At 44.3% G+C, this 25274-nt stretch overlaps 3 protein-coding genes across 3 annotated transcripts; 2 read left to right on the top strand and 1 right to left on the bottom strand.

Moving 5' to 3' along the window:
• Nucleotides 1-697: 697 nt before the first annotated feature.
• Nucleotides 698-1987, bottom strand: LOC136503462 (UPF0481 protein At3g47200-like). The gene has a single exon (XM_066498535.1). It carries the CDS (start codon nucleotides 1985-1987, stop codon nucleotides 698-700), a length of 1290 nt encoding a protein of 429 aa, XP_066354632.1.
• A 9097-nt stretch (nucleotides 1988-11084) lies between these two features.
• Nucleotides 11085-11582, top strand: LOC136503461 (uncharacterized). The gene has a single exon (XM_066498534.1). The coding sequence runs from the start codon at nucleotides 11085-11087 to the stop codon at nucleotides 11580-11582; it is 498 nt and encodes a 165-aa protein (XP_066354631.1).
• A 5020-nt stretch (nucleotides 11583-16602) lies between these two features.
• LOC136503460 (uncharacterized) lies at nucleotides 16603-17220 on the top strand. The gene has a single exon (XM_066498533.1). The coding sequence runs from the start codon at nucleotides 16603-16605 to the stop codon at nucleotides 17218-17220; it is 618 nt and encodes a 205-aa protein (XP_066354630.1).
• Nucleotides 17221-25274: the final 8054 nt, after the last annotated feature.

Here is a 25274-nt window from a genome sequence, read left to right as displayed (position 1 = left end):
TGAAGGCACAAAATGTCACAACCTAAATCTACAATTTTCCTTCCATTCAGAATTTATACCTCTCACATTCCAACAAAGGACTTTCTAGTTCCTGGTGGTTGAATTTATAGGTACTTAAGAGAGTAGACAACAGCTGGAGTTGTGAGTTTTAGAGAAAAGCACACGTAGTAACAGTAAACTGGCAGACAGGTCTTAACCCCATTACACACTGAGCAAATTTTCAACATGTCAAAAGAACTACTAGATAGAACAAAATAGAAAGCCAGAACAAAGGGCTTGAAACTAAAATAGAACCCTTGAGAGCAGAGGGCCAAGATCTTCCAATTCTTAGCTTTCTTGTTCTTGTCATCTTCCTTCTTGCTGATGTTGCTCTTCACCTGGTTTCTTCCCACCGGTTTGACAGACTTATTCATAGAGAGAAATTCTGAGGTGAGCTCTGTTCTATCAATGTTGCAGAACTCTAAACATGGCCTTCTGATAACATTTTCACAAAGAGTTGGAGGGTTCGGCCCACAGGCCAGGCACTTTTTGTTCTTGAAGGGTGAGACCTTGAAGCCTCATTCAGATCCTTGAGCCTGCTGCTCCTCCTAACTTCTGTTTCCATCATAGCTGTGGAGTTTGGCTTTCTCGTGACAGGAGAAGGGCAACGAACACTTTCTCTATCTCTCTCCCTCTTACAAGAGACACAACGTAACTGCTAAGGCTGCTGTCCACGGCCAGCGGCTGCATAGAACGTTTGGATCACTTGACAGGCAACAAGGATGACAACCACAACAAACGTGGCAGCAATCAGGACGTTCTGGCCCTGGCGGAACCACCCCATGAGTTGCTCCACACGGCTTTCGTAGCGCTCCTCCAGCTCGTGCCACAAGGGCTTGAGGTAGTTCCTTTCGAGGTCGTCGACGTCCATGACCACACCTCTGCAGAGGTCAGCGAAGCCTTGAGCGGCCTGCTCGTCGTTGTTGAGGAAGTGGTCGACGATCCCTGCCCGCCGCAGGAGCTCGACGTCCACAGCCGTGCACGCCACCTGCGACATGAAGAGGCAGTACGCCGTGACGGACCTCCGGCGGTACTGTGCCTGCTCCTCCAGCGCCATCAGGTTACGCAGGACCGTCCAGGTGTTGCTGTCGATACGCACGCGAGGGATCCGAAGCGTGCCCCGGTCGTGCTGCACGTCGAGGACGGAAGACTCCATGTGGTCCTCAAAGTCCCGAGGCTTGAACCGCACGTTGGCGTACCTCTGGTACTCTGTCGCAAGGCGCCAGCGTCCAGTAAGACGGCGACGGCGACTGCGGCGCCACGCCACCGCCGTGTTCTCTTCCTCTGCAGCCGGCGGCGGCGGAGCTCTGGGTTGGAGATAGGCGTGCACCAGGTGCAGCAGGTGCGAGCACGTCGGAGGTGCCGGCCGTGGCTTCTTGCTGATGAAGAGCAGTTTGTGGAGAATCTCCTGGACAGGCTCCGCCATGCAGTCGAGAATGGAGCTGGTGCCTCCCGTGACGCGCTCGTGGAGCCTCTGCAGAACGAACAAAGGTATCTGGTTCTCGAGGAGGAAGATGGTGTCGCGTACCAACGTGTTGCCGCTGATGACCGGTGCGGGCGGCAGCCGCCCATCATCACCTGGAGCTGGAGAAGAGCGGTTGCTAGTGATGGACACGTAGTCCACGAAGAGGAGCAGCAGGTAGCACCCGTCATTCAGTAGAAGACTCGACAACTGCTCCGGCCTCATGTCGCTGATCCCATCGGCGTCGTAGCACTGTCTCGCCAGGGGCTCCAGCTCCTCCATGAGACCAGTGAGACCAGCTTTCGCGTGCTCCTCGGACAGGCACTGCAGCCAGCCGGCGGAGCGGACCTTCTCCTTCTCAATCCCTGGAGACGAACGGTTGCGGTGGTAAGGACCGATGGGCACGTAGTGTGGCGCGTAGGTGTCGTCGTCCACGCCACGGAGTTGCGCGCGGACCATGGAGATGGCGTCACTTATTCTCGCCATGCATCCTCGCGTCGTCATCTCCATTTTTTGTTCCAGAGCTTGTTTCCCATCATCCATTTTGATGTGGGAATCAACGTCTGTATGGAAGCATACATTAATTTGTGGTCTTTTTAGTGCGTGTTCAACAAAAATGCATGAGATGCACCAATGAGATAACAAGACAAAAGGTACTCCTCGGTGATGGGCACTTGCCAGTTTCATCAAATCCATGTTGAGAAAGCACAGACGAATCGACGTTGATGGTGACAATTTTGTAGCTGGTCTCCATCTCATCGTAGTCCACATGTGGGAGTCCTGCATCTGCATGTCAGAACTAGTTTTTACATAGCGTACCCATAATTGTGTCTGATATAATTTAACGATAATTTTGTCGATAAGACTTGAAGTGAGACATAGAGTTTTCAAAAAAATTGACACTGTCAGCCGAGAGCTAATAAATAATAGAATCAATTCTGAAAATTTTAGCAGTTCTCCAAATCCTTTTATAGGATCACAGGACCATCACTCCCTTGTATATACAGATTAACCTAATATCGTTATAACCTGAAAAAAATAATAACATTACGTTTTTTTTCCATTGGTCCGAACATAACAATTATATGTCCGTTACCCAAAACTAAATTCCTTGTAGAGCCGTAACAAATTGATCGGCTGAAAAATTCCAAAGTAGGCTAATATATACTCATGGCTTACCTCGCGCCATAACACCCGACGACACTCCAAAGCTTGACGTACGCTGTTCCCTGTCCTTGACGTCTCTTGTTGTGATAATCGCCGCAGCGCTGAGGTCATATATATACTGTTCGAATGTGATTGGTTCAGCTAATCTGAACTTAATTACGAGATTAATTAAGCGTTAAGCTTTTGATCCACCCACTTGTCATTTATTTTCAACTAAATAAGAACTGCCATGATCAGCCCCCTGGCCCACAGCGCTATTATAAATAAGAGAGACGCCCCTGGCGTCATGATCTCTCTAATAATCCCGTGACTATTCACATAACCGATCGATCAAGCGCTTGAGGGTTTAGGAAGGCCATCTACCCACGTCTATCTAGGTATTGCAAGATCTACATCGTGTTCTTCACCAACTAGGAGCATCAATCCCTGATCCGGTGAAGACTAAGACCTACTTCATCTATATCAGCTTCACATCTCCAGCGACACAGATGGCGTTCACAGGCTCTGGTTAGTATCAGATTAATTTCCGCATAAGATTTAGTTAGTGATCATGTTTAGGCTAAGATAAGATCCTGTTTATACGAAGTTCTAATTCAACGTATACATCCACTTGCAGCGTCCTTTTTTTTCAACTCTTGCTTGTTAGCTCAGCGTTATTGCACGCTTTCCCACATTCCTACTCCGCAGTCAACAGTTCACGACAACAATCAACATGCACGCATCACGTATAGACTGTTGATGCTAATCTTGTCCTGAGATCCTGAGACTCTTTGTTCAACATGGACCCGTGACGTACAGCTGACTTATCTGCTAGCTAGCTAATCATGATTTGCTAACCATGTCTGATTTTGTTACAGGATTAACTTAGGTCCCACTTGGTTCCACTAGCAGCTACGTACGCCCTCTGTCCACCTATAAATTATAGGACATATATATATGATGTGGTAAACCAAATAACACAGGTAGTCCTTCATGTTTATCATATTCAATATTTAGGTTAGCATTAGAAATTATTGTAGGTATATATATGAGTATTGCCTTTTTAAACTACGTTGGAGGGTTAGTTCACCAAAAATCCCTTATAATTTGTTATAACGTTTAGATATCCTGTATTTGAGGATGAAAGAAGTAATAGTTAGCTCGCTAATAATTCACATTCAATATTAATTATTAGCTATTAGACAATTAGCTGGCAACCTCTTAAGAGCAACTCCAACAGCTTAACTATTCTTGTTGTGGAGGCTATTTTAGAATTTGTATAACAAAAGGTAGAATCCAACAGATGTGCCATCTGACTTTGTAAAATAGGAAGCTGGTTATTCCTTAATTTTCGTAGGCCATATATAGCCAACCACGGGTGCTAGCTATCTACCTTTGTAAAATATCAAGGCTGCTGCAGACCTCTTCTTTTTTAACGAGTGTTCTATTTTACAAAATGGCTAAACAATGGAATTTGGCTACTGATTTTAGCAAGTTGTTGGAGTTGCTCAGGTCTTGCTTGGATCCACTAGTTAAAAGATGGATGTAATGGTGGTTTTAACTATAATGCATTTTTTTCTATTCGCTATTAGTATGCCATGTGAATAGTGGGAGGTGGGAGGAAAACATAGTTTTTTTTTCATTCTATTAGCTAGGTGTGGATAGTAAGAGAGTTGTTAGCTCGATGCTGCAGTTAACAATTAGATGACCTATAAGTTGGGTCTGTTTGTATCCACCCACCAAATTTTTAAGTAACTAACTATTAGCTATAGGTAAATCCAAACACGATCTAACTTTAGTAGATTGGCACCTTACCTTGATCTGTGCAAAAACCAATATCTAGACCGACATTTGACTGTAAGATTATAACATTTTATTTCGGAAAGGCTAATATTTTTTTTTAGGAATAAGGCTGGTACAAAGTTCGGATGAGTTGAATGATGTTTCTGCAGCGCTGGTCTCTTAAAAACTTGAGTCGATGATTTCAAAATAAGATATACATTCGAAGCCCAAAATATAACTAAATCTATGAAAACCTATATGTCTTTCACTAGCTCCCCTCTCCGCCAGGAGGGCTTCAAGTGTGTGGTGAACTTTGGAGGTAAAAAATGCACGGCTATTCCTTTTTTTTACAAGGAACAGATAACTGAAGCAACATTATTCAATGCTAGAAATCAAAATTCTTTGTTTTAGTTTTTTCAGAACGTTACCTTAGCACAATTGCATTGGCCGGCACAAAGGACGATAAATCATGCACGTTCGACCATGTTCCTACCTAGGGACAAATGCATGTCAGGAAAATTAGTACATACATAATAGCTGTCAATCTTGTTTGTTTCCTTGTCCAAGTTGTCTTTTGGGGAGTTGTTTCAAATTGTAATGGGGATTGGGCAGTACGCCGTTTATTTATTTATTTTTGCTAGTTGCAGTATACTTGCAAAGTTAGACGTGTACTTCTGGATATTATATGACATTGTTGAAGATGCTCATCGGGCCGGGTATGCAGAAGACGCTCATTGTTGAGGGTTGTGGACTCCAGTGAGCCTGTCAAATGATAAGTGGCCGTTGAAGAGCTCTAAATCAGTGACATAGGAGTGGGAAACAACGGGTAACAAAAAAGTTTTCTTGCTATGGATCCAGTTTGAAATACTCTAGATGAACATAGATAAGCTAAATAGTAAGATTTGTGTGCTTAAGATGTTTCTAGTGTTCTCTATTTCTCCAAACGCCCAAAAGTGTTTTGTGACCTACAACTAATACTATGCTATCAACTAGACTAAGCTACTCTATGTTAGCTAAAGCCACACAAAAAAATTATTTGTGGAGATGCTGTTGTAAGTATAGAGCTAGTGTAAGAAGAGGCAAATAGGTAATCCGTGGCAATATATCTCACTGTTTTTGTTGCCAAAAGCAACCCATTGTCCATGTTGGAGATCATAAAAAGATATTCTCCCAGTCACTGACACTTACCCTGGTAGCAGTATTAAGCTTGCGACAAATTAGAGGACACCGCCAACCACAACGTGTGTCTCAAACATTCCAAAAATACATGTATAAAATATGTGCTTTTTTCAAAAAAAAATATTTAAACGTTTGGTGATGTGCACATATAGACCTTTTTCAAGCCAATTAAAGCCAATCCCTGAATAAATTATAATAAATCTAATTTAATTTTCACTTAATATCATGTGCATTTCATAATTATAAGTTCAACCATGAGTTTGGCAGATTCTCTTTGTGTTCCACTGTGATTATATGTACTAGAATTTCAAATGAACTTGATTTGAGTTCAAAACTCTTTTGACATTAGAAAGTATTTAGTCAAATGGGAGGAAATAGAAAAGGGAGGACGTTTTGGTGTTCTTCTCACCCAAAGTAAATGTGGAACATTAAGCAAGTAGCGGGTCTAGGTGGCAGCACACAGAACCCAAAGTTCATATAGGCTCTGGTCCTTGTGTTGTGTACGTCCTGTGTTTATGGATTGTATTGCTTGTGTGTTGTTGTATGTGTCGTGTGGTCATAGGTACTCATAAGGGGGCTCGCTACTAGCCCAATATTGTCCAGGCAGTACAGTTACAGATAGATCCTATCGTGATCAGTTTAAAGATTAGTTTCCACTAGTCCATCAACCCGTGCTCTTACACGGGCTAAAATCTTAGGAGGCACTGATAATAAAATCTACTTATGTTAAATATTCTTTCTCTTTATTAATTTTCTAAAACAATAGCAATAACAGATAATCTATAGTCTTTATTAAGTTGTGATAATCTATTATTTATTAATCTATATGTATTTTCCTACATATTCATATTTTTTCTTTGCAGACCATCTCTTTGTATCTCCATTATATATTTAGTTGAAATATTTGCTAAAACTATGATGACTTTTGTTATAGTCTATATGTTTTGACGTCATGAATCTAAATTCTATTTTTTTTCAAATTTTAATCCTATTAATTGCTACAGGTTCAGTTGCTATTGTGAGAATTTTTATGGCCAATTATTTATGATTTTTGTGAGAATTTTAGAATTTATCTTTTTTATATTTAGCGGTCTCGTGAGGTATATAAGCTTTTATTGCATCCCTTTGTGTGATATATTGTTTTGGTCCTACAATTTAATGGCAGTGTGGGTAATTTTTTAATGAAAAATAGATCCAACTATTATTATTGGCGTTGATGACTATAGTATATCAAATTAAATGCCAGATTTTTTATTATTGTGATAATTTCTATAATTATCTTTTTTTCTAGCGTATCTGTTGACAATTAACGTGGAGCCTCCGTTGGGGCTCTAATTAGTAATAGTAAGATAGTTTATTAACATGTTTATACTATGGATTATACATGGATCATGAAATACAATTCAAATATTATTTTCTCATCAGTTGGAAACCATTACAAATCTTGTTTATAAATTAATAAACTCTTGGTGCTAACAAAATACAGATATTAGGACTGTGCTCTTCCTTCTGATGCACCTTTTTAGTTAGATCACAACATGGCTCGCCTTTGTCATCTATTAGCCTCCTTCAATTCTATGAATAAACATGGGTTTCTATTGAGGGACCATTGTGATTTATGTGTAATATTATTTTCATTTGTGTATGGCCAAAACTGTTCTATACATATGCAGACGTAGTAGAGACTGGGATACAATATATATATTCCACTACTGAAAAATCATAGCAGCATGTGTAGTGGATGAATTAGAGATATTAATTATATTATAGCACCTTCTCATTAAGAAATATATTTGACCCAGATACCTTGACTATGACACACTAAGCTATACACGACAGCGTCACCTCTCTCTAATGTTTATTAATTTTTCATGTTATAAGAGACATTTTAAAGATTGTATGGTCATAGATACATGAAGACATGCAACTTCAAAGATTGTGAACTGTTTATTTTAGAAACTGTGTCCGAAGCTGATACAAATTCAAAGAATTAGCTTTAAAAGAGCACTCGCGACCTGTGCATATTATATTTCTTTTGACAAAATTTAATCTTCTTCTTTATAGTGTAAATAGTTGGTAAGCATACCAGATTTCCTAAACTATCATTTCAATTTATTGAAGAAATGGAGTGGCAATTAGCAATGATGCTGTGTTGTGTGGTTGCCCACTATATACAAATGAATAGCATCTTAATATAATTGTATTTGTATAACATGCTCAAATGGGGAATATTTGCCTTAGATCATCAGCTGGATATAGTGCATGATGAGTACATTTGTAACAAAATATTATTAGTGATGAATTTGTCTTTGTTACCCGTTGGTCAACCCGCTAGACACTTTATGTATACATATTCACATATAGCTATGACTTGATCGAAATCTGACCTGAATGCATGGCATACGATTGTGCAATGGAGAGGCCAATAAAATTGTCATTGATTTCTTAGCGCTAGTGGTGAGCTCCATCATCGTTCGATAGCAACTTTTGCACATGCATGTAACCCTCCTTTGCTGCTGGCTGCTTGTCGTCGTGCAGAATCGGTGCTCTTCACTACAGGAATCGGCCTCTTTGCCGACTGCCGAAAGCAGTCGGCAAAGGCTGAAAAACGGTCGGCAAAGGCTTTGCCGACCGTTTTTCGCCTAGGCAGTCGGCAAAGGGGTGCCGGGAGAGAAGATGTCGGGAAAGAATTCTTTTCCGACTGCCTTCCGGACAGCAGTCGGTAAAGGCTTCCCCGACGGCCGTATAACCAGTCGGTAAAGACTCCGTCGCCGTCCCGTCCCGTCTCCTTTGCCGACCGCCTTCCTGGCAGTCGGCAAAGGCTTTCCCGACTGCCAGGAGAAAAGCAGTCGGCAAAGGCTTTCCCGACTGCCAGGAAGGCGGTCGGCAAACCTGGTTTTGCAGGCTGTGGTGCCCAGCTTTGCCGACTGCCAGGGCAGTCGGCAAAGCTGGAAAATTTTTTTTTTTCTCTTTTCTCTCCTGTTTTTTCATATACATATCACACTTTAAAGTACACAGATCACACATTTATATATATAAGCCAAATGCACGCATATATAACACGAATTCACATATAGATCACATCCAAGCATCCATAAGCATTAATATCCATACAGTCCACAGATCATCGAAACATAAAAAACAAGTGCGCAAGTCCAACATCAAACCAAAAGAACTTCACTCCTCGTGCGACCCACGGTCCCTATGCTCATCCTGAACTGAAGGCCACGAAGACCATGAGGACTGGCCTTGCTGGAGCGGCGCCGACGTGTAGCGGTGCTCCCACCCGGTGTGCGCGTGGTGGGTATGTGGCAGAGGGTAGCTCACCGCCGCTCCGGTCCCGTACTGTGGAGGCCGAGGAAGACCGCCACCCGGAGGCCCGAAGTATGTCGGAGGCGAAACAACCTGCCACCCAGGAGAACGTCCATCTGGAGGAGTCGGGTTCGAACCCGCTGACATTGACTGCACAAAGTAGACATGATCTCATTAGTAGCTACACAGACCTCGTGAAAACAATGGAGACCAATATATATACTCACCGTACTCCCCGTAGGGTCAATAGGTGCTGGACCGAACATCGTGGCGGGTAAAGGAGGCATGACAGCACCAGGGATCTGAATGCTCTGAATGTAGCTGGCAAAGTCCTGCCTCCAGCGCAAAGCCTCCTGCCGATGGGCCTCCTCTCTGGCCGCTATCTCCCGCCGATGGGCCTCCTCTCGGGCCTCTGTCGCGGCCCGCAGCTCGGCCAGCTCGGACTGCAATGTCACACCCAGGTAATTAGGTACATATGTAAAACCAATTAACGAGGAATGGAACTGAAGGTACCTGAACCGCTGCCAACGTGGACGGCTGCCGACGGCGTATGGGGACGTCGGAGGTCGTGCTGGTGGACCTACGAATCTGACGAAGGCTAGGAACGTTGGTCGGATCGATTGCGTTGTTGGCAATCGAGTACTGGCCGTGCGGTTTCCCTCCTCCCGTCCTCATCACGAGGTCTGTGTCCAGGGGCTGCTGGGTTGGATCGTAGTCCGGACCATAGCGCTGGCGAGCCGCCTCGGTGTACCGGGCCATCTTTTCATAGACGTTCGGGTTGGTGTACGCCTCGGGCCCATCTGCCGAGCTGAAGACGTTGTTCGGATCAGACGCTTTGCCCTTGTTCGACAAAGCGTAGCCCTCGTACAAGTTGATGACCTGCCCGTCATGGTAGCGGGACTGCAAGGAACACACAAGGACGATTACACGTAATGAGATAGAATAAATAAATAAATAAATCAATCAATCGACAGAAGCTTACCCATGCGTCACAGTACTGTCCGAGGGAGCCTTTGCGGTTTCCTCTGGATCCTCCTCCACCAATCTTTCATTGCCACGTGCCTCGTTGAAGTCTACAATCATGTCATCCACCCCGGCATCGCCATCAAACTTCTCGAGCTCTGCTCTCACCTCCTCTCTAATACGGGCTTTTTCACCATGGAAGATCCACGTCTTGTAATCTTCCACATAGCCGTTTCTGTACAGATCTTTCCAAATCTCATCCTTTATTTTTCTTTTTGAGTTCTTACAACTCCTACAGGGACACGGCATCCGAATCGACCCTCTAGCAGCCGGGCCAAATGCTTGGTCTAGGAAATTAGAGGTCCCCCTAACCCAATCCTCGTCCTTTCTTGCAAAGCCCGTGTACATCCAATCACGGTTAGCCATCCTCTGTAATACGTATGCATAAGCAAGTAGTAAAACCAGGCATTGCATCTACATGGCGTTCCTACCTGCTAATAGGTGAAGGATAGGTCCTAATCCCACCCGCGGATGCGTAGATGGGTTAGCTTCCATGCATGCCCACGTCTGAATCGGAATTTCGGCAGCACCTCCCCGCTGTTCTCCAGATACACGTCCCCGTAGGGAGTGTGTGTATCCGGAGAACAACCGGGAGGTGCAACCGAAACTACGACTCAGACATGAGCAAGACATGGAAGCTAACCCATCTACGCATCCGTGGGCTGTCCAAAAAACGTGGACAATCCGAAACAGATACGGTTGGAAGTACTACTTCCAACTGTATCAATTTCGGACGGGAGACACCTAACTTGGTGACGCGACCTAGACCATGATATGGGAAGAGGGGTTATACCTAAGGTGCCGAGGTGACGCTGTGCAGGCCGACGACCAAGGCACGGGGCTACTTCGGATCCGCGCTTTTCTGAAACACAACAAAACAATATAAGTACAAATTTTCGGCAGAACCTCCCTTGTACGGAGAGGTTTCCAGAACCTGCAAAAAGAATTCAACATCACATACACGGCTCGATGGCCGACATCACATACACGGCTCGATGGCCGACATCACATACACGGCTCGATGGCCGACATCACATACACGGCTCGGCAAGGAGGAGAACGGGCGGCGCCGCAGCGGGCAGCGACAGGGAGAGCCCGGAGGACGAGCGCCGGAGGCCGGACGGAGTAGCTGGGAGGGGAGATGGCCGGCGGGAGGGGGGGTCTGGCCGGGCGCAGGGGGGACGAGGCCGGGGCAGGGCGGCGCTGCCGGCCGGGCGGCGCCACGGCGGGGGAGGGCAGCGCGTGCGCGCGCAGGCAGCGCCATGGCGGCGGCGGGAGGCCGGCGTGGCGGGGGAGAGCCGCGGCGGCGGACGGGCAGCGGGGCCTATGCGTGCTGAGGCGCGCGGCGCCGGGTGCGCGGCGGATTCTTGCCCGGCGGCTGGGCGTGGGGCAGGCTGGCGAGAGGCCCGCCGGGGGCCCGGGTGTCGCTTGGAAGGCGGGGGTCGCGGTGGCGTGGGAGGGTCGCGGGGGTGGTCGGGGGTGTTGTGGGGCGCGCGGGGCGGGGGGGAACGGGCGGGGCTGCACGTCTTCCTGCGGCCGCGCCGCGGGCGCGGGGCGCGGCGGATCTGGCCGCGGCCGGCGCGGTAGGGCGGCGCAGGGCGAGTGCGCGCGGCTCGCGGGGCCGGCGGCGGGGCGGTGAAGGCGGGGGTCGCGGGGCGGGCGCGCGGGTCGCGGGGGTGGGCGGGGGTGTGAGTGGATAGGGTTATCCCTTCCTTTTTTTATTTTTTTAAAACAACAGAGCCTTTCCCGACTGCCGTAAAGCGGCAGTCGGCAAAGGCTTTACCGACTGCATACAGTCGGCAAATCCTTTGCCGACTGCCTCCCCACGGCAGTCGACAAAGATTTTTTTTTTTTTTGGTTTTTTGGTTCCAATTTTTTCCTGTGGGCTAAACATATTGTTTCAAGTACAATGTACAAATTTGGGACCTTTTGATGATATTTTGCTATATTTTATACAATTATTTTATTTCCTTGCATTTTCTCGCATAGTCCAAATTTAAACTGCAGGTGCATAAAATAATCAAACGCAGCCATTCGAAAAATAATATTCATGTTGAAGAGTGTATTTTTAGACCATGTACATGAGCCCACCCAAAAATTAGAAGGTCTTGTCCACGCGAGATGACAATCCCGGTGCGGTAGAAGTATTTTTCAATTATAAAAAATTCAAACGTAGTCTGAAAATCATGAAACTTGGCAAGACATCATGATATCGTATGTGGAGACTATGGTAAAAAATTGAAAATGTTTCGAATAAGTTTCGTCGTCTGATGTCCAAAACTCTGATATCTCACATGTGATCACATATGATATCACATGTGAGATATGGGAGTTTTGGACATCAGATGACGCAACTTGCTCCAAACATCGTCCAATTTTTACCATGGTATCCGCATATGATAACATGACACCTCGCCAAGTTTCGTGATTTTCAGACTTCGTTTGGATTTTTTATAATTAAAAAATACTAATACCGCATCGGGATGGTCATCTGTCGTGGACAAGACCTTCAATTTTTTGAGTGGGGTCATGTACATGGCCTAAAAATACACTCTTCAACATGAATATTATTTTTCGAACGGCTGCGTTTCATTATTTCATGCACCTGCAGTTCAAATTTGGACTATGCGAGAAAATGCAAGGAAATAAAATAATTGAATGAAATATAGCAAAATATCATAAAAAGGTCCCAAATTTGAACATGAGATTTCAAACAATATGTACTGCCCACAGAAAAAAACTGGGATAAAAAATAATAATAATAAAAAAATCTTTGCCGACTGCCTAACATGGCAGTCGGGAAAGAGCTTCTTTGCCGACTGCCTTTCCTTGGCAGTCGGCAAATAGGGCAGGCCTTTGCCGACTGCTAACGGAGGGCAGTCGGCAAAGCCGACGGCCCGGAATTCCGTCCCGTCCGACCACTTTTGCCGACGGTCTGTCTTTGCCGACTGTCTTTTGCAGTCGGCAAAGACCTCTTTACCGACTGCCAGCCTTTGCCGACTGCCTTGGAGAGGCTTTGCCGACTGCCAGGCTCTTTGCCGACTGCCAGAGAAAAACAGTCGGCAAAGAGCCCCTTTGCCGACTGCCTGGAGAAAGGCAGTCGGGAAAGAGACTGGCAGTCGGCAAAGCCTGATTTTCCTGTAGTGCTTCCTACAGGTCTGCTGAAAAGCAGACGTGGCAACATGATGCATCCCTGCCGGCCGGCCCTTCCTGCAGGCTAGCTAGTATTAACGAGCGATAGTAGCGTACCTGCGGCTATGCCAATTATTCTTGTTGACAGAAACGTCGTCGTCCGCCAATCTTATCGCACTCGAGCGAGCTCCATCCATGCGGTTGACAAAGGACGCCGGGCCGGGTTCAGCTGCGAGCACCTGTCCAACACCAGCTCGTCCGGCCATGAGACCATGATAATAATCTGACTTGCCATCTCTTCTTGATCTCGGCTACTCCTTGTGGTTTATGAACCCTGTACACCCAAGTTCACATAGGAGATTGATACGGCAATCCAAAGAACAACCACTGCACCAAATACACTCACCTAGGCTATCCCTCTTATGGGCAGTTAAGAACCGGCTTGACATCACTTGGGAGGGATGCGCCGTAGAAGGATGGACAGGTCGATTTACTTTGCCTGGTTGAAGCTCGGTGAATATGGATGGCGGCGGCAGCAGGGCTTGGCTAATACTATAGATGGGCAACAGGCCGGCAAGGCCCGGCCCGGCATGGTAACGGGCCGGCACGGCCCGATGGGGTTCAGGCCTAACAGGCACGCGGGCCTGATCTTCGGCCCAGGCATGGCCCTATGGGCCTTTTTTCATGCCGGGCCAACCCGTCAGGGACGCCAGAATTTGCGGGCCGTGCCAGCCCACAGCCCGATTCACATGAAACACCTCAAAGAACCCATCTCCTCAAAAGCTCAAACATTTTCACACTTTAGCAACCAAGTAAGAAAAGATCACAGTAACTTTTGAACTCACAGTTTCACTTACATACTTATGAACTTACAAGAACGACAAAACGATATCGACAATTCGACATAGATAACAGAAACTTAGATAACAGAATGAGCTGTTTGTGCAATGCTGCTTCATTAAAAATCTTTCTAGGTAAAACTCACTTTTGTGAGAAACCCTAGAAAGGAAAAAAGAGTACAGCCAGCTCTAAAAATTATATTAAGTTATTATAGACTATTGTTCAAATGCAAATGTAACACAAGTGAGTGAGTGATAAGTCCACTCTCAACTCACACAAAAGCACAGCAGCAGCAGCTCCACCTTCATCTTCATCTTCATCTAAGTATTCAAGTCCACTCTCAGTCACCAACAGCAGCAGCTCCATCTTCATCTTCATCGAGTCCACTCTCAGTCTCACTCTTAGTCACTAGCAACAGCAGCTCCACCTTCATCTTCATCAAGGCATTCATTAAACAACTTACCAAGATCTCTAGTGGTGGTCCTTCTAAAAGACTTAACAAACTTAGGGTTATGAGAATGAACAATATAGTCCTCGAAGGCCTCTGTCTCACCTATACCTAATGGAAGGTCAAGCCTAGCAATCAACCAGCACAACTCAGATCGAGCCACAGCCGGATTATAGTTCCAGTTATGCACAGAACCATCAGGATTAAAAGCAAGCCTAGACTGAACCCTAGCAGCATGATCAACCTTTTTCCTATAAGATTTTTGGTGCCTAATCAAATGACCAGTACCAACAGCAGATCTAGCACTCAAAACAGCCTTACACATTCTACAGATAGTAGTAGTTTGAATCTTGTTACCATTCACCTCCTCATAGATCTCCTCAAATCAGCCCAGATAGCAGACTTGTGCTTACCCACAGAAGAAGAGGTTGGAGTATCGTAACTGTCTATGTTGTTGGTGTTGGAGGCCACTGTCGTCCCTATCGCCGTCGCCGCTGCCCCTGCATCACCACCATCTAGATCGATCGGAGCAGGGCCGCTACCGATGTCGACACCGAACAACGCTGCAGCAGCGTCACGGACGTCGTCGTCGCGCTCGGGGTTCAGCCCTGCCGCGATCAGGTCCATATTGCTGGTGACAGGATAGACAATATCGGCATCCACCATCGGGCCCTCGGCCACGGATGACAGCTCTCCAGCCCCGTTCCTCAACAGCGCGCGCGGCCACCTTACCCACTCTATGCCGCAGATAGAGGACGAGGCATCAGCAACCGACCTACAAAAGGAGAAGATCAGAACTCAAAAGGATGAAAGGGTTAGGGTTAGGGTTAGCTCTTACCTACGCAACTGGAGCCCGACGCCGGAGAAGACGAGGGCCACACAAGCCAACAAGACAGGGAACAGATTAGCAAGGACGGCGAGTGTCACCGGAGGGAGTGACGGGAACACAAACTCACATGGTCACCGAGAGGATAGAGGAGAGAGAGGGAAAAGGGAGGGGATCAAGGAACTCAGGGTGAGGTGGGGGAGCGGCGGTGAGGTTACCGGAGCCAGGGACGATGGTCGACAAGGATGGTCGAATACGAGCGAGAGCGAGAGTGCGAGCGATGGAGCGAGAGCGAGAGAGAGCGACACAGCGGGGGAGGGGAGGGGATTTCTGAGTTAGGGTTTTGGGAGTGAGAGGGGTAGCCACAGTGCCTGCATTTTATATGGAGCGGGGGTGTAGTGGGGAGGGGAGGTGGGCTGGGCCAAATGTAGCGACGAGCCGGGGAGGGGAGGTGGGCTATGGTGTGGCGGGGAGGGGAGGCCTGCTGGCACCGGGCCTACTGTTGGGGAGCGGGTCATGCCGTGCCAGCCCACGTGCCTAGGATGCGGCCCAGGCATGGCATGTTCCTCCAGGCCATGCCAGCCTAGGCCAGCTGGCCATCGGGCCAGGCTATGCTTGGGCCGGGCCAAAAAATACCAGGCCTCGTGCCGGACTCACGAGCCCGGGCTGCATGCCCATATATGGCTAATACGACAGGAAACGGGATAAGATGACGATCTATTATTAGGCACGTGTGGCGAGTTTTCATTAATAGGTTGTTATGCGCTATAATGGCAAAGGTGGGTAATTAAGACATAAGTTTAGGGGGTTACATTAGTGTATTTTCATATTGACGGAGGTGAGTAATTTTTTAGAAAAAAAAAGGAATAGATCTAATGGCTATTAATATTAATGGTGATCAAATTAATGGACTAATCTTTCTGATTTTTCACTACTACACAAAAGATTTTGCGCAGCATTTCCAAAATGGCCTCGGAGGGGGGCGGCCCGGTTGCCCGCCTCGGTTATTCAAGGCAGGGCAGCCGGGCCAACGACCGCCTCGGTTAATGCTTAACAGAGGCGGGCATTGTAGCTTAACCACCTTAGTTAATGCCTATTAACCAAGGCAGTGGTTGTAACGCAACTGCCTCAGTTAATACACTAACCGAGGCGGTCAACATAACATAACCGCCTCGGTTAATGCCTATTAACTAGGCGGTTGTTGTAACGCAACCGAGGTGGTCGTTTACAAGGCCCGCCTTTGAAAAGGTTGAGGCCCAACTAGGCTAGGTGAGGCCCAATAACAGTCTACAATATAAATACACAAAGTTAGGTTTTCATTCACTCATTTCTCTTCCTCTCCCTCTCCCTCCTCAGCTGACCAAGCAGCGCGCTCCCCCACGCCCTTCTCTCCTGCGATCCCCTCATCCCCCCATGTGGTGGCGCACCCCTGGCGCGTCGGTCTCCCCTGCGCCCTTTCTCTCTCCACTGAGCTCTTCCCACTCCCCTGCGATGCTCCTCCTTCTCCCCAATGCGGTGGCGCACCCCTCTCTCCCCCATGCGGAGGCGCACGAGACCCCTCCCTCCCCCACGCGGTGGCTCCCCTGGTCGGCGTTCGGCGAGGAGCAGCGGGGTGGAAGTGGCGATGGCCTTCCCCTTCTTCCCCAAGGACGGTGCACCTCCACCACCCCGGATCGGCGGCCTTCCCCTTCTTTCCCAAGGATGGCGCACCTCCACCACCCTAGATCCGGCATCACCACCATGGATCCAACGGCCTTCCCCTTCTTCCCCAAGGACGACGCAGCTCCACCACCCCGGATCCGGCTGGTGATGGTGTGGAGGGGCGCGCCACCTCCTCCTTACGCCCGATCCAATGGAGGGTGGCGGGCAACAGTGGAGGGAGAGCGCAGATCTAGCTGGTCCCCTCCACCTCCATCTCCATCTGTGGCGCGCCCTTCACCTCCTGTCGGCACCTCCCCTCTAGAGACCGATGTCACTCCTCTCCTCTCGAGCACGATGGTGCCCCTCTCCATCACAGTGTGGCGAGGCTAGATCCGGCCGGTGGTGGCGTGCGGGATCGGGCTCGATGGGCTATCGGGCTCGGTGGGGCTTTTTTTATTTTCTAAAATTATTTACGGAGGCGGGCTACTTAACTCAACCGCCTCCGTTAATAGCATTAACCAAGGCGGTTGCCTTACGCCGCCCGCCTCGGTTAATCGATTAACCGAGGTAGTCTCCGTTATGGCACGATTAACCGTGATCTTTCGTCAGAGGTGGTTGGAAAAATAGCCTCGGTTAATCCAAAATGCCTGCCTCGATAAAGTTTATGTAGTAGTGTTTGTGAGAATTTCTAGGATTTATCTTTTTTTTCTAGAGTGTCTGGTGAGGATTAACGTGGAGACTCCGTTGGGGCCTCTAATTAGTAATAGTATAATTTAATGGGCAGATCTTTCTGATTTTTGTGAGAATTTCTAGGATTTACCTTTTTCTAGAGCGTCCGGTGAGGATTAACGTGGAGGCTCCGTTGGGGCTTCTAATTAGTAATAGTAAGATGTCTTTTACAATCTAATACTGGTACATTGGGGACTTAGGGTACATTAATATCATCCCACTACTACAGGATGGACTTGTTATCCCGGGCGGTAACGGCCTTTAGTCCTAGTTACCACGCCGGGACAACGATCCCAGGACTAAAGGTGGAACCTTCAGTCCCGGGTCATCGAGCCGGGACTAAAGAGGGACCTTTAGTCCTGGTTGGTGTTACCAACCGAGACTAAAGGCCCTCCAGCCGAGCAAACGTGGCCGCACCCTTTAGTCCCGGTTGGTAACCCCAACCAGGACTAAAGGTTCCTTTTCTTTTTCTTTTTTTTGTTTAATTTGTTTTCAGTTCAGTTACACATATTTGTTTAATATGTAATATGTTTTTATGTACGTATTCTACGCTGCTAATATAAATACATGCACGCATATAATTACATCTAATTCTCATCTCGAGCATTATTATATTCGAATAAAGTATGAAACTATATATATTATAGATATATATGTATATATACAACACTTTCATAATCTTGTTCTCGAAAATAACGATATTAATAAACATTTAATTTACATCATTAGTTCCTTAGGATCAAAGTAGAACTCGCCGTTGGGATTTAGCACTTTTTCTAGAAGATATCCTGCTATTGACTCTTAAACTGCTTTCAGATGGTCTTTTTGCATGATCCTTCGTTTCAACCATTCAGTCTTACATTTGAAATAAAAGGAAAAGTATTAATACATACATATATATATTCATTTAAAAATAAATAAAAAATTGATATATACGTACTCTGAGAACATCTTCAGGAGTTCTTTTTATGTGTGCAGTGATAAATTCACAAACATAGTATCCACATAAGTTATTACCTGGTTGCTGCTCTTTTCTCAATGACTCCAAGATTACTAACCAACTTGAGTTTAACTCAATGACAATGAGTATCCAGTGAAACCTGCATTGGTTTATACACACGTACATGCATATAAGTTGTATTGATATTACATAAAATATGTAGACTATATTATTATTAACACTTACTCAAAGTTGTACGGAAAAAGTATTGTTGTCTTGTCGTGCTGCTTCACGAAGAACTTCATGATATTCGTCTATGCTTCAGATACCCAGTGCTCCTTGACAATAATATCGATTTTGAATACGATATAAGAATCAATGAAGCCAACACTGGTGTCTTGTATTCTTTGGAGCTCTGACATCTAGAATATGTATATAAATATAAGTTACATGTGAGGATAATTATATACACATATGCATGGAAGTGAGTTTATTAAATAAAAGTAAGAATCACTTACAAACAAAAGGAGCTAATGATTGCTTTGTCCAGATCGTCCAAGTGGCATAGTTGATGCAATTCTTCGAAACTAATATGTAAGATGTCATCGCCACGGAAGTAATGATGGTCTCTAAATCTGACAAAGATCCACTGCTCACCCCTGCCACACGTCTGCATGTACCACTTGTTGAGCAAGTACATTTGCATACCTAATTCATTCAGAGCCGCAGGGTTGTACAGACTTTTGCCAATTTTATAAGTCTTCCAGGTATTAACTTCCAGGTTCTGGATTGGAGCTTTGCCCGTCAATTGATCCAAGGTTAAACCAGTTAGTTCAAAAAAAGCATTAAGGTCTTGAATCGACACTTCTCTAGAGTTGTCTGGTCGATAGACTTCTATGTTGGAACCATATTTATTAGCAACAATAATATTTTGCATTGGTTGCTTCTGTTGTCTGAGCTATGGGACATCCTTCCCTGATGCTCTTTTCCTTTTCTTATGTGCATCATATGACTTCACGAGGGAGCGGTCATAGTCTGATAGTGGCGGAGGCTTACGAACTTCAAGCATCTTTTTCTTGTGAGCTTCGACCTTCTGCCTTAGCTGATCTCGTGGTATGTAAAAGTATGACTTCTCCTTAAGCTTCGCTTGTCTCTGCTTTTGGATATCTATAAAAAAATCTTTCACTTTTTTGTCTTCTTCAGCTGCTATTTGCTCATCAGTCTTTTCAGGAAGTATTTATTGAGAAATAACTCTTTTTTTTGGGTCTTCTTTGCCGCCGGGACCTTAGACGTCTTTGTAGTGCATCGCTGTGGAGGGGGTGGGGGCGGTGTTGGAGATCGGCGTGGAGGCGATGAGGCCGATGTTGGATTCCAGCGTGGAGGCGTTGGAGATCGTTGTGGAGGCGGTGGGGCCGGTGTAGGAGTTGAAGATCGTTGTGGAGGCGATGGGGCTAGTGTAGGAGTTGGAGATCGCCGTGGGGATGAAGTCGTCTCGCCCCCCGTGACGCTGTGATGAGATGGGGAATGAATGATTGGGCTAGGCTGGGGGAGACCCTGCTACAAAAACAAGTTGTGGGTCAATTATTTTTGAAGCCAATATAAAATTAATGGAAAATAATATTTCATTCACTTTCATTCATACCTAGGGTGAGTTAGGGGAAGCGGTGGTGCCCCAGGAATGATGATGAAGCATTTGCGCCATTGAATAAATGTCTTCTCTGCTTCTCCTAGTGTCTTCTCCCCATCATCGCCTTCAATGTCAAGAGGAACATTGTTGTAACCTTTGAGCACTCTATCGACCGAGATGCTAGCATATCCAGGTTCAATAACTGACTCATGGATTCTTGGTGTCTTCGTTCGGTCTATTGGAGATACAACCCCGATAGCCACCATGATTGATGCATTATTACCATCTGGAATGTGCAGCTCACATGTTGTTAGAGGCTCAGTAATGTCATCAACAGGGAAGCGCAACCCAGCGTCACCTTGAATAACTGGCAGCTCTGTGGAAGCATAACTACTTTTCATCTGACCAACGGGGCTAATGGTGACTCCCGGCGTTGATTGTGAATGCATTTGACTCATTGCTAGCTGCACTTGCCTCTTGATCTCCTCCTGCATTCTTGCCTCAAGAGATTTTTCTCGTTCACGTGATTCAAGCAATGCTTATCGTGACTCATTAACAAATTGCTCCAATACACAGATTTGGTCTGCCTCCTCATCCTTCTTTCTCTGGCGGCTTCTGTAGGTATCCTTGTCTGCTGGGAATGCTTGTAGCCACGGAACCGCCCCATAGCCTCTTGTTCGACCACCATGTTCAGGATTCTCTAGGGCATATGTTAATTCATCCTTTTCTCTGTTGGGCTTGAAAACACCACTATCAGCTTCTTCCCTAGCACAAGCTAGTCTCTGTGTTGTTCTCTCAAGTTTTTGGCCGAAAATTAGCTTGCCAGTGTCTGGGTCTAGGCTTCCCCCATGAGTGTAGAACCAATTCTTCGCGCATTGAGGCCAGTTCTTCTCTATTGTTTCAGGTATGATTCCCTTGGCAGTAATCTCTGCTTCTAGGTTCTGCCACTTGGGAATAGCACTCCTATAACCACCTGATCCCATGCGATGATGGTATTGCTTCTATCGGGCATTCTGCTAATTCCTCATCACACGTTCCTCACTCTCTTGAGATGTCTTGTATTGTACGAAGTCATCTCAATGGGACTCCAACTTGACAAACGTCTTAGCATTGAAATCCGGCGTTTTATTCTTCAAGATAAACTTTTTATACAATGTCTTCTTCCAACTCTGGAATAATGTTGCCATCTTCTCCATTGTCCAATCACTCACTAGCTCCTTCAAAGCATCATCTGCTTATAATGTGAAATGCTGAGTGATATCTCTCCAAGCTAGGTTCTTGTCACGATCAGATACAAAACTAACATTAGGAGCGGATATCTTCTGCTTCCATTCACGAGCACTAACTGGGATCCTATCCCTTATAATGAACCCACATTGATTGACATATGTCTGAGCATATGGTCCCAATGGTTTGCCGGTGTCGGTGTCGAATTCTGATATTATAAAACGGCCCTCTAATGGCTTTTTTGGCCCTCAGACTTTTCTACTCTTGTCGGTGGTTGATGTAGATCCAGAGACCGGCTACATGAGTAGAAACACAACGATTAACAATAAATATACGTACGCATGCATCTATAAGAGATGATAGATAATCGAATATACCTCGCCAGTATTTTCTTGCGCGATAATTTATTGATCTTCAACCACCGGGATATTCAGGATATCCTCATAATCAGCAAAGTACTGACTCATGTCATCTACATCCGTATTGGTGCCGGCATTGATAATATCTGTCATTATGTCATCATTCAAGTTATCATCCGGAGCAGCCATTTGTATCTTCAAGACATAGATAGAATTACTATGGCACATAACATAAGTACAATATCCAAGTGATATATAGATAGAATTACTAAAATAAAATATGCATGTGATATAGAGATAGAATTACTAATAAAATATGCATGTGTCAATTACTAAAACAAAATTAAATCTAACATATATATAGAGAGATAGAATATAATTACTAAATCCAATTAAATAAAATAACACACATATATCTAGATAGAATTAATTACTAAATCTAATTAAACCTAACATATATACATAGATAGAATTACTAAATCAAAATTAAATCTAACACATATATAGAGAGATAGAATAATAATTACTAAATATATCAAAAACTATAATAAAAACTATCTAAATAAAGTACTAATTAAATTTTAATACATTTAAATCTAATTAACATATATCAAAAACTATCTAAAAAACTAACTAAAAACTACCTAAAAAATATGGCTGAGCTATAGCTAGCAGGCGGGCGGATGGCGGGCGTTCTGGCCGGCCACGGGGCCGAGCTGAGCCGCGCGAGGACGACGTACGGCGGAGACGAGATCGACGGCCGCTGGGCGGGGCTCAACGACGAGGCCGGGCGGGGGTAGACGACGTACGACGGCGGCGCGGCAGAGCTCGACGCGGCTGGGCGCGGCAGAGACGAGATCGACGTTGTAGATCAAAAAGTAGAAGATGAACAGAGTAACCGTTCGATATATATAGGCCGGGACCCATTAGTCTCGACTGGTAACACCAATCGGGACTAAACATCCTTTAGTCCCGGCTGGTAAGCCGAACCGGGACTAAAGGTCCAACCTTTAGTCCCGGCTCGGCTTACCAGCCGAGACTAAAGGATCTTTAGTCCCGGTTGGTGTTACCAGCCGGGACTAAAGGTATTTTTGGGTGGGCAATTCCGCCCACCCTTTAGTTCCGGTTCCTGGCTTGGGCCGGGACTGAAGGCCTAAAAATTTTGGCAGCCCGCTATAGTAATTGGAAAGGCCTCGGATTTTGATTTTGTTCTCCTTGTTTAATACTAATTAATTCTATAGCAACTTCAATACTTTGCAATATTTATTTTTAAAAATACTATTGATTAACTAATTATTTATTGTAAATAGAAAAATTTTGTACCCTAAAGTTTTTAATTTCTTTTATGAATATAGAATATAAATGTTACTAATACTAAGTATTTTGTTAATGCAAAAATATATTTGTAACTTAAAATTAATAAAACTAATATTATTCGGTAGGAAATTTCTTATCACATTATTGTAACGTCAATGTTTCAATTTTTTCTCGGTTTTTTGACCAAAATGATAGGAAATTTTTGTTGATCCTATAAAAATAAAGAAAATATAATATTTTTGTTCTACAACTTTTTCAAATAAAAAAATTGCCTATATAAGGATTGTAGATCTTGATGAGTTGAAAAACTTAATATTCAAAACATTTCAATTTGAGACAATCTAGGGTTCCAAAAACTAGTTTGTAGGCGTCGAAATTTAAAAATCACAAATTTGAACCATTTAAACTTTCTCAAATGGAAAGTTGACCAAAACAATAATTGTATATCTTGATGATCTGAACAAACTTGGTATTCAAAATTTTTCAATTTGAGACAATCTAGGGTATCGAAAACTAGTTTATAGGCGTAGAAATTTAAAAATCACAAATTTGAACCATTCAACCTATCTCAAATGGAAAGTTGACCAAAACAACAATTGTAGATCTCGATGAGTTTAACAAACTTGGTATTCAAAACTTTTCAATTTGAAGTCATTTAGAGTCCATAATACTAGAGTCAAAGTGTTGTATTTTCATTTGACCAAATTTGACTTGGTCAAACTTGCTCAAATGAGACACTAAATGACCTCAGATGAAAAATCTTTGAATACCAAGTTTGATCATCTTAGCAAGATCTACAATTGTTATATAGCTTATTTTTCCATTTGAGAAAGTTTTATCAAATACTAGTCACAAATTCTTGAATCTCATATAGACTTTCTAAAACTATGTCACACACTTGTGAAATTTAAACTACATTTTGTTTAAACTTTCTCAAATGAAAAATAGCCTTTATAAGGATTGTATATCTTGATGAGCTGAACAAACTTGGTATTCAAAACTTTTCAATTTGAGACAATCTAGAGTTCCGAAAACTAGTTTGTAGGCATAGAAATTTAAAAATCACAAATTTGAACCATCCAAGCTATCTCAAATGGAAAGTTGACCAAAACAACAATTGTAGATCTTGATGAGTTTAACAAACTTGGTATTATTCAAAACTTTTCAATTTGAAGTCATTTAGAGTCCATAATACTAGAGTCAAAGTGTTGTATTTTCATTTGACCAAATTTGACTTGGTCAAACTTGCTCAAATGAGACACTAAATGACCTCAGATGAAAAATCTCTGAATACCAAGTTTGATCATCTTAGAAATATCTACAATTGTTACATAGCTCACTTTCCCATTTGAGAAAGTTTTATCAAACACTAGTTACAAATTCTTGAATCTCATATAGACTTTCTAAAACTATGTCACACACTTGTGAAATTTGAACTACATTTTATTCAAACTTTCTCAAATGAAAAAATTGCCTATATAAGGATTATAGATCTTGATGAGCTGAACAAACTTGGTATTCAAAACTTTTCAATTTAAGACAATCTAGGGTTCCAAAAACTAGTTTGTAGGCGTAGAAATTTAAAAATCATAAATTTGAACCATCCAAACTATCTCAAATGGAAAGTTGACCAAAACAACAATTATAGATCTTGATGATTTTAACAAACTTGGTATTCAAAACTTTTCAATTTGAAGTCATTTAGAGTTCATAATACTAGAGTCAAAGTGTTATTTTTTCATTTGACCAAATTTGACTTGGTCAAACTTGCTCAAATGAGACACTAAATGACCTCAGATGAAAAAACTCTGAATACCAAGTTTGATCATCTCAGCAAGATCTACAATTGTTACATAGCTTATTTTCCCATTTGAGAAAGTTTTATCAAACACTAGTCATAAATTCTTGAATCTCATATAGACTTTCTAAAACTATGTCACAATAGTGCATCGTTGTATCATACGGGCACAACAGTGAATTTCTTCTTGATGTATGACCCTTGGTTATGATCTTGTCATAACCATGGAGTATCTTTATCATTTAACATGATGCTTGGATCTTTCTTCATTATGAAGGGTGGAATTCGGACATTTCTTTCATAATCTTCTGACATGTCTAACTTGTCTTCAATTCTCACTATATTTATTTTCCCAGAAAGAACTATGTGGCGCTTTAGCTCATTGATCATTGAGTTGATGTCTTCATTTTTTCCTCTCTTTGATTTTGTAGACATGTCTTTCACATA

The sequence above is a fragment of the Miscanthus floridulus genome, chromosome 14 (genome assembly GCF_019320115.1).
Source record: "Miscanthus floridulus cultivar M001 chromosome 14, ASM1932011v1, whole genome shotgun sequence".
In the NCBI taxonomy this organism is placed as follows: Eukaryota; Viridiplantae; Streptophyta; class Magnoliopsida; order Poales; family Poaceae; genus Miscanthus; species Miscanthus floridulus.
Note: the sequence above shows the minus strand (reverse complement) of the source record. Positions and strands in the feature narration are given on the sequence as shown.

Excerpts from the sequence above, each read along its gene's own strand:
- LOC136503460 (XM_066498533.1), top strand. The coding sequence starts at position 16,603 with ATGTGGTGGCGCACCCCTGGCGCGTCGGTCTCCCCTGCGCCCTTTCTC.
- LOC136503462 (XM_066498535.1), bottom strand. The coding sequence starts at position 1,987 with ATGGCGAGAATAAGTGACGCCATCTCCATGGTCCGCGCGCAACTCCGT.
- LOC136503461 (XM_066498534.1), top strand. The coding sequence starts at position 11,085 with ATGGCCGGCGGGAGGGGGGGTCTGGCCGGGCGCAGGGGGGACGAGGCC.